Here is a 10327-nt window from a genome sequence, read left to right on the forward strand (position 1 = left end):
CTCCATACTGCCCAGCCTCCCTACAGCCACCAGCTCTTCCAGGTCAGAGGCCACCAGACCTGCTCCATACTGCCCAGCCTCCCTACAGCCACCAGCTCTTCCAGGCCAGAGGCCACCAGACCTGCTCCATACATACTGCCCAGCCTCCCTACAGCCACCAGCTCTTCCAGGCCAGAGGCCACCAGACCTGCTCCATACTGCCCAGCCTCCCTACAGCCACCAGCTCTTCCAGGTCAGAGGCCACCCATGTGTTTGGTACAAAAGCACCATATCAAACCTCATGTATTGATCCTGGATGATACAGCAAAACTATGAGTTACTACATTATGAAAAACCCAAACCAGTCTGGTCTGTTGTATACCAGCTCATCAGTCATAATTCAGGGCCTCTGTTTAATACCAGTACAGGTACGTGGTTAGTCCATACATCCAGACAGTACATATTTAGTCCACAATAACATCTGGACCAGATTTCTGTTTTCAAACAGTCAGAGCGGGTGATGTCATAGAATGAGCTGGATGACAGTGGAGATCCTGTACTCCACACCTAGTGATGTCATATCCCCTAGTGATGTCATATCCTCTTTTTCATTTGCTGCCCTGGGTATATCAACAAGGCACGTCGTCTCTCCATATTAGGCTGTACTGTCCAGCTCCATGGTAGAGTCTCTCCATACTAGACTGTGCTGTCCAGCCCAATGGTAGAGTCTCTCCATACTAGGCTGTACTGTCCAGCCCAATGGTAGAGTCTCTCCATGCTAGGCTGTACTGTCCAGCCGCATGGTAGAGTCTCTCCACACTAGGCTGTACTGTCCAGCCCAATGGTAGAGTCTCTCCATGCTAGGCTGTACTGTCCAGCCCCATGGTAGAGTCTCTCCACACTAGACTGTACTGTCCAGCCCAATGGTAGAGTCTCTCCATACTAGGCTGTACTGTCCAGCCCAATGGTAGAGTCTCTCCATACTAGGCTGTACTGTCCAGCCCAATGGTAGAGTCTCTCCATACTAGGCTGTACTGTCCAGCCCAATGGTAGAGTCTCTCCACACTAGGCTGTACTGTCCAGCCCAATGGTAGAGTCTCTCCATGCTAGGCTGTACTGTCCAGCCCCATGGTAGAGTCTCTCCACACTAGACTGTACTGTCCAGCCCATGGTAGAGTCTCTCCACACTAGACTGTACTGTCCAGCCCAATGGTAGAGTCTCTCCATACTAGGCTGTACTGTCCAGCCCAATGGTAGAGTCTCTCCATACTAGGCTGTAGAGTCTCCCCATACTAGGCTGTACTGTCCAGCCCAATGGTAGAGTCTCTCCATACTAGGCTGTACTGTCCAGCCCAATGGTAGAGTCTCTCCATACTAGGCTGTAGAGTCTCTCCATACTAGGCTGTACTGTCCAGCCCAATGGTAGAGTCTCTCCATACTAGGCTGTAGAGTCTCTCCATACTAGGCTGTACTGTCCAGCCCAATGGTAGAGTCTCTCCATACTAGACTGTACTGTCCAGCCCAATGGTAGAGTCTCTCCATACTAGACTGTAGAGTCTCTCCATACTAGGCTGTACTGTCCAGCCCAATGGTAGAGTCTCTCCATACTAGGCTGTACTGTCCAGCCCAATGGTAGAGTCTCTCCATACTAGGCTGTACTGTCCAGCCCAATGGTAGAGTCTCTCCATACTAGGCTGTACTGTCCAGCCCAATGGTAGAGTCTCTCCATACTAGGCTGTACTGTCCAGCCCAATGGTAGAGTCTCTCCATACTAGGCTGTAGAGTCTCTCCATACTAGGCTGTACTGTCCAGCCCAATGGTAGAGTCTCTCCATACTAGGCTGTAGAGTCTCTCCATACTAGGCTGTACTGTCCAGCCCAATGGTAGAGTCTCTCCATACTAGGCTGTAGAGTCTCTCCATACTAGACTGTACTGTCCAGCCCAATGGTAGAGTCTCTCCATACTAGGCTGTACTGTCCAGCCCAATGGTAGAGTCTCTCCATACTAGACTGTGTCGGGGCTGTGGAGCCGCATGTTAGGAGTTCTTGGTTTATATATTTTTTTTATTTTCCTTTGATGATGACTTCAATAAATAACAAATATATTTATATATCATATATAGCCATGTAGAAACTACATGCATTTCACATAACTTAAATAATAATTTATATGTACAGCCCCACCCCCCCCTTCACAATAAGGAAATATATCCCATAATGTCTTTGGTCAGGTTGTGTGTGTGTTTACGTCCTGCGGTGTTTCCGTGACAACGCACAGACACAGGAAGTGTCTATCCGTATCCAGCGCCAGCCCACAGAGGTCCGGTCCTGTGTCAGAGCTCTGACGTAAGTCTGAGACGTTTTACACTGCGAGTTCCAGTGTTTGTCGTCGATGCCGCGACAGCCGCTCTTAAAAGGTTTGGCAGTCCGACACTTGGTCTCGTAGAAGTACTGCTTAACAAAGTTGCTTTCAGCGGTTCCCGTCTTTATCTGATCCAGGACGGTGACCTGACGACCCCTGATGTCCACCGCGTTCGTCTTGTCCGTCACCCACTGTGATTGGCTGTCGCAGACGGAGTACTCCCCGCGGTAACTCTTGTGTTCCGCGTATCTCTTCCTGCGGGTCTTGTTGGTTCTGTCAGAGCTGCCCGCGTAGTCGTCTATAGAGTAGAGCGGAGGAGGCTGCAGTGGCGCCCGCTCGCTCAGCAGGACCCGGGGAGAGTTGTAATGTTTCTGCTGCTGCTGCAGCAGGTCGGACGACAGGCCTGCCATTGGCTGGTACAGCGAGCTCCGCCTCTCCGGGAATTTAGTGTCGTCCAGGAGGGTGTCGACGGCGGGCGGGCCGAACGGTGGCGAGGTGTCCCGGGTCTGCCTCCCTCGGCCGCGGGTCAGGTCCGCCTGCAGCAGCTGGATGATGAGGGAGTTGACGGGGTCCTGGGTGGGCGGGGGCTGCTGGCGCTCCATGTGCGTTGCCTGGATACCGTACAGGTACGCTAGGAACAACACGTACAGCAACATGGACATCACTAGATTCACCTGTAAGATCTGTGGAGTAGAGGAGACAGAATATCAGTTATTAATCGTCTATAATCAATAATTACACCACTAGATTCACCTGTATGATCTGTGGAATAGAAGAGACAGAATATCAGTTATTAATCACTTATAATCAATAATTACACCACTAGATTCACCTGTAAGATCTGTGGAGTAGAGGAGACAGAATATCAGTTATTAATCACCTATAATCAATAATTACACCACTAGATTTACACCACTAGATTCACCTGTAAGATCTGTGGAGTACAGGAGACAGAATATCAGTTATTAATCACCTATAATCAATAATTACACCACTAGATTCACCTGTATGATCTGTGGAGTAGAGGGGACAGAATATCAGTTATTAATAATCACCTATAATCAATAATTACATCACTAGATTCACCTGTATGATCTGTGGAGTAGAGGAGACAGATTATCAGTTATTAATCACCTGGAGTATTATGAATGTTGTTTTATGTTCTGAATCCAGAATCATGTCATATGAATGTTGTTTTATGTTCTGAATCCAGAATCATGTCAAAATGCTAATGGTATTAGCCCTGAAGCATTATGAATGTTGTTTTATTTTCTGAATCTAGAATCATGCCAAAATGCTAACGGAATTAGCCCTGAAGTATTATGAATGTTGTTTTATGAACGGAAGGGCACTGGAGCGATGAACCACCCTTGCTGTCTCTGCCTGGCCGGTTCCCCTCTCTCCATTGGGATTCTCTGCCTCTAACCCTATCATGGGGGCTGAGTCACTGGCTTACTGGTGCTCTTCCATCCCGTCCCTAGGAGGGGTGCGTCACTTGAGTGGGTTGAGTCACTGACGTGATCTTCCTGTTCGGGTTTGGCGCCCCCCTCGGGTTCGTTTACATGGGGAAGATCTTTGTGGGCTTGTCTCAGGGTAGTAAGTTAGTGGTTGAAGATATCCCTCTAGTGGTGCGGGGGCTGTGCTTCGGCAAAGTGGGTGGGGTTATATCCTGCCTGTTTGGCCCTGTCCGGGGGTATCATCGGATGGGGCCACAGTGTTTCCTAACCCCTCCTGTCTCAGCCTCCAGTATTTATGTTGCAGTAGTTTATGTGTCGGGGGGCTAGGGTCAGTCTGTTATATCTGGAGTATTTCTCCTGTCTTATCCGGTGTCCTGTGTGAATTTAAATATGCTCTCTCTAATTCTCTCTCTCTCCCTCTCCCTCCCTCCCCTCCCGGAGGACCTGAGCCCTAGGACCATGCCTCAGGACTACCTGGCCTGATGACTCCTTGCTGTCCCCAGTCCACCTGGTCGTGCTGCTGCTCCAGTTTCAACTGTTCTGCCTGCAGCTATGGAACCCTGGCCTGTTCACTGGACATTCTACCTGTCCCAGACCTGCTGTTCTCGACTCTCTCGCTCTACCGCACCTGCTGTCTCTAACTCTGAATGATCGGCTATGAAAAGCCAACTGACATTTACTCCTGAGGTGCTGACCTGTTGCACCCTCGACAACTACTGTGATTATTATTATTTGACCATGCTGGTCATTTATGAACATTTGAACATCTTGGCCATGTGCTGTTCTAATCTCCACCCGGCACAGCCAGAAGAGGACTGGCCACCCCTCAGAGCCTGTTTCCTCTCTAGGTTTCTTCATAGTTTCCTGCCTTTCTAGGGACTTTTTCCTAGCCATCGTGCTTCTACATCTGTATTGCTTGCTGTTAGCCATCTGTTAGCCATCTGTGGCGGAGTTCGGAGTTGACAAGCCACTGTCGGACTCCAACAATAAATACTCAAAACAGACATATTTCTTCCTCTAAAAATAAATGTTTAACACAAACATTTGTAAAATGCAGAAAATTATTCATTTTTGTAAATCTCTAATAAAAACTTAACCAATCTATCAGATATTTTAGCATCTGACGGAGTTAACGGCAAAAATGTAGATTTCCCGCCTAAATAGAGAAAGGTAACGGCTGTTCACGTGAAACAACATGATTCTGACGCGCAACACTTGGTATATTTGGAAAGAGGACATCTGGGAGATGATGAGGAAATGATCAGAAGATGAAGACAAGATCAAACACACACAAAATAACCGTTGTATTCATTTTGAAAGTCATCTTTCATTGATTAAATTATTGACGACCGGAGCTGGAACAACATCAGGTGAACAATATCAGACAAATAATGTGATTGATCGACCTGACAACTAGAAAATGGGCAGATGGTCACGGGACGTTTCCAAGGGTCCCTAAACCTCTCTGGGTGGTGAGGTCACGGGACGTTTCCAAGGGTCCCTAAACCTCTCTGGGTGGTGAGGTCACGGGACGTTTCCAAGGGTCCCTAAACCTCTCTAGTGGTGTGGTCACGGGACGTTTCCAAGGGTCCCTAAACCTCTCTAGTGGTGTGGTCACGGGACGTTTCCAAGGGTCCCTAAACCTCTCTAGTGGTGAGGTCACGGGCCGTTTCCAAGGGTCCCTAAACCTCTCTAGTGGTGAGGTCACGGGACGTTTCCAAGTGTCCCTAAACCTCTAAAGTGGTATATATCTGTAAATTAGATAATTCCAGTGCTATTATATATTTGCAATCCCTAAATGCTATTTGCTCAGTCATTTCTACCATATCAACCTCACTCCAACATTGTGGTGGTGTCATGGGGTATCCAGGGGACATTCCAGTGTCCTTTCAACCTCTCCAAAGTGTCTGAATGTGGTATTTGAACTGTTTTTGCCCACTGGATGCACCTAAAAGGTATTGTTCACTATTAAATCTACATTTCTACAACACCGACCTCTCTGCAACATTATGGGGGTGTTGGGAGACATACAGGGGACAACACCAACCTCTCTACAACATTATGGTGGTGTTGGGAGAACAGGGGACAACACCAACCTCTCTACAACATTGTGGGGGTGTTGGGAGACATACAGGGGACAACACCAACCTCTCTACAACATTATGGTGGTGTTGGGAGACATACAGGGGACAACACCAACCTCTCTACAACATTGTGGGGGTGTTGGGAGACATACAGGGGACAACACCAACCTCTCTACAACATTGTGGTGGTGTTGGGAGACATACAGGGGACAACACCAACCTCTCTACAACATTGTGGGGGTGTTGGGAGACATACAAGGGACAACACCAACCTCTCTGCAACATTATGGGGGTGTTGGGAGACATACAGGGGACAACACCCACCTCTCTACAACATTATGGGGTGTTGGGAGACATACAGGGGACAACACCAACCTCTCTACAACATTATGGGGGTGTTGGGAGACATACAGGGGACAACACCAACCTCTCTACAACATTATGGGGGTGTTGGGAGACATACAGGGGACAACACCCACCTCTCTACAACATTATGGGGGTGTTGGGAGACATACAGGGGACAACACCCACCTCTCTACAACATTGTGGGGGTGTTGGGAGACATACAGGGGACAACACCAACCTCTCTGCAACATTATGGTGGTGTTGGGAGACATACAGGGGACAACACCCACCTCTCTACAACATTATGGGGGTGTTGGGAGACATACAGGGGACAACACCAACCTCTCTACAGTAGTAGGGAGTATTGAAAGGAGGAGTAGGAGGAGGGAGTATGGGGAGGAGGAGGAGGAGGAGGGAGTATGGGGAGGAGGAGGAGGAGGAGGAGGAGGAGGGAGTATGGGGAGGAGGAGGAGGAGGAGGAGGGAGTATGGGGAGGAGGAGGAGGAGGGAGTATGGGGAGGAGGAGGAGGAGGGAGTATGGGGAGGAGGAGGAGGAGGAGGGAGTATGGGGAGGAGGAGGAGGAGGGAGTATGGGGAGGAGGAGGAGGAGGGAGTATGGGGAGGAGGAGGAGGAGGGAGTATGGGGAGAGGAGGAGGGAGTATGGGGAGGAGGAGGAGGAGGAGGAGGGAGTATGGGGAGGAGGAGGGAGTATGGGGAGGAGGAGGAGGAGGAGGAGGGAGTATGGGGAGGAGCAGGAGGAGGGAGTATGGGGAGGAGCAGGAGGAGGGAGTATGGGGAGGAGCAGGAGGAGCGAGTATGGGGAGGAGCAGGAGGAGGGAGTATGGGGAGGAGCAGGAGGAGGGAGTATGGGGAGGAGCAGGAGGAGGGAGTATGGGGAGGAGTACGGAAAGGAGTAGGGAGTATGGGGAGGAGGGAGTATAGGAAGGGGCAGGTGAAGCGGGGAGTAGGGGGAGGAGCAGGAGGAAGAGCAGGGAGTATGGAAACTAGGAGTGGGAGTTTGGGGAGAAGCAGGTGAAGCAGCGGGAGTAGGAGGAGGATGAGGAGGAGGAGGGGGAGAGGGACTAGGAGGAGGACGAGGGGGAGGGGGACTAGGAGGAGGACAAGGAGGAAGAGGGGGAGAGGGACTAGGAGGAGGATGAGGGGGAGGGGGACTAGGAGGAGGAGTGGGAGGGGACTAGGAGGAGGATGAGGGAGGACCAGGAGGAGGAGGAGGAGGAGGAGGAGGAGTGGGAACATGAAACAGGAGGGGGACAAGGAGCAGGTGAAGTGTACCTCTGTGTGACGGGGATACCAGCGGCTGAGACCAGAGTTATTCAGAGTTGTACAGTTCATCAGCTTGTGGTTGACAGTCTATTAGTGATTTAGACATTCTTCTGGGTTGAGGCCAGTTCCTGGAAACACTCAACTGTAGCCTGGGGCATTGACTTGCTTATTTGGTCACAACAACATTTGAGGCACAGAACTAGAATGAGATTCTATTTCTATTATTTGAGGTCAAGGGTGAAAGCAGGTGTGTGAATCAATGGTCTCTGCTAATATAATTTAACATTAGCAGCAATGTTGCATGTAGCTCTGCTGCTACTGTAGACTCCAGATGCCATGCAGAGAGGAAACCTGTCCGAACTCTTACAAGTCTGCCGCGATTGCAACACATGGGTTGAAATTAAAGTTCCACTAGGAACAGATCTAGAATCAGCTTCACCTCCTCTCAATCCTAACCTTAACCATTAGTGGGGATAATACAAAACTGACCCAAGACCAGCATCTAGGGGATGTCTTCACCTTCCACCATTCAGATCAGGAAGTAGTCTGTGTGACGCCAGTAGACGTCCTGAGGGAAGGAACTGATCAGGCCTAAACGGGATCCTACCACTGCAACACTGAGATAAACTAACACTGTAGTAGTCGTAGTACAGACTGCTCTGATACACCCTGACTTCTGGTTGAAGAACTAGTTTATTCCTGTTGGCTACAGAGACCCTGGCAGTTAGATAATGACTCTCACTGGGGCACCTTCAGGACCTTAAGAAACTATGCAGTCATTTGTTTTTTAATGTGTTATTTCTTACATCGTTAGCCCATAAAATCTCATGTGTTACTACATTCTGCCGGGAAGAATTATTGGATATAAAAACAATGACAATTTACCAACATTACGACCAGGAATACGACTTTCCCGACGCGGATCCTTCGTTCGGACCTCCACCCTGGACATGCGATCTAATCCCAGAGGCCGACCCAAAACAACGCGGTCGCCGCAGGAGAGGCCGACGGAGCGGGTCGCCGCAGGAGAGGCAGATGGAGCGGCCTACTGGTCAGTCTCAGAAGGTGAGCACAACATCTACCGCTCCCGAGCATATTACTCGCCAATGTCCCAATCTCTAGATAACAAGGTGGACGAAATTAAGGCACGAGTTGCCTTTCAGAGATTGTAACATTCTCTGTTTCACGGAAACATGGCTCTCTCGGGATATGTTGTCAGAGTCGATACAGCCACCTGGTTTCTTCATGCATCGCGCCGACAGAAACAAACATCTCTCTGGTAAGAAGAAGGGCGGGGGTGTATGCCTTATGATTAACGACTCACGGTGTAATCACAACAACATACAGGAACTTAAGTCCTTTTGTTCACCTGACCAAGAATTCCTTAGAACCAAATGTCGACCGCATTATCTACCAAGAGAATTCTCTTTGATTATAATCACAGCCGTGTATATCCCCCCCAAGCAGACACCTCGACGGCCCTGAAAGAACTTCATTGGACTCTATGTAAACTGGAAACCATATATCCTGAGGCTGCATTTATTGTAGCCAGGGATTTTAACAAAGCTAACCTGAGAACGAGACTTCCTATATTCTTTCAGCATATCGAATGTGCAACACGGGCTGCTAGCATTCTGGATCATTGCTACTCTAACTTCCACGATGAATGCAAAGCCCTCCCCCACATTGCCTTTGACAAATCTGACCACAACTCCATTTTGTTGCTCCCAGCCTATAGACAGAAACTAAAACAGGAAACGCCCGTGCTCAGGTCTGTTCAACGCTGGTCTGACCAATCAGAGTCCACGCTTCAGGATTGCTTCGATCACGTGGACTGGGATATGTTCCGGATAGCCTCAGACAACAACACTGATGTATACGCTGACTCGGTGAGCGAGTTTATTAGCAAGTACATCGGAGATGTCGTATCCACTGTGACTATGAAAACATTTCCTAACCAGAAACTGTGGATTGATGGCAGCATTCGCGAAAAAAACTGAAAGCGTGAACCACTGCTTTAAATCATGGCAATGCGACCGGAAACATGACCGAATATAAACAGTGCAGCTATTCCCTCCGCAAGGCAACCAGACAAGCTACGCATCAGTATAGAGACAAAATAGAGTCGCAATTCAACGTCTGTACTCCCTGTTCACCCATGACTGCGTGGCCATGCACGCTTCCAACACAATCATCAAGTTTGCAGACGACACTACAGTGGTAGACTTGATTACCAACAACGACGAGATGGCCTACAGGGAGGTGGTAAGGGCCCTCGGGGGTGGTGTCAGGAAAATAATCACTCACTCAACGTCAACAAAACAAAGGAGATGATCGTGGACTTCAGGAAACAGCAGAGGGAGCAGCCCTCTATCCACATCGAAGGGACAGTAGTGGAGAAGGTGGAAAGTTTTAAGTTCCTCAGTGTACACATCACGGACAAACTGAAATGGTCCACCCACACAGACAGCGTGGTGAAAAAGGCGCGGCAGTGCCTCTTCAACCTCAGGAGGCTGAAGAAATTTGGCTTGTTACCTAAAACACTCACAAACTTTTACAGATGCACAATCGAGAACATCCTGTCGGGCTGTAACACCGCCTGGTACGGCAACTGCACCGCCCTCAACCGTAAGGCTCTCCAGAGGGTAGTGCGGTCTGCACAAAGCATCCCGGGGGCAAACTACCTGCCCTCCAGGACACCTACACCACCCGATGTCACAGGAAGGCCAAAAAGATCATCAAGGACAGCAACCACCCGAACCACTGCCTGTTCACCCCGCTATCATCCAGAAGGAGAGGTCAGTACAGGTGCATCA

At 49.4% G+C, this 10327-nt stretch overlaps 1 protein-coding gene across 1 annotated transcript; it reads right to left on the minus strand.

Moving 5' to 3' along the window:
* Nucleotides 1–351: 351 nt before the first annotated feature.
* On the minus strand, nucleotides 352–3035 carry LOC115189817 (neurotrophin-3-like). The gene has a single exon (XM_029748327.1). It carries the CDS (start codon nucleotides 3000–3002, stop codon nucleotides 2223–2225), a length of 780 nt encoding a protein of 259 aa, XP_029604187.1. The 5' UTR covers nucleotides 3003–3035; the 3' UTR covers nucleotides 352–2222.
* Nucleotides 3036–10327: the final 7292 nt, after the last annotated feature.

This window comes from Salmo trutta, unplaced genomic scaffold (genome assembly GCF_901001165.1).
Source record: "Salmo trutta unplaced genomic scaffold, fSalTru1.1, whole genome shotgun sequence".
Taxonomy (NCBI): domain Eukaryota; kingdom Metazoa; phylum Chordata; class Actinopteri; order Salmoniformes; family Salmonidae; genus Salmo; species Salmo trutta.

Excerpts from the sequence above, each read along its gene's own strand:
- LOC115189817 (XM_029748327.1), bottom strand. The coding sequence starts at position 3,002 with ATGTCCATGTTGCTGTACGTGTTGTTCCTAGCGTACCTGTACGGTATC.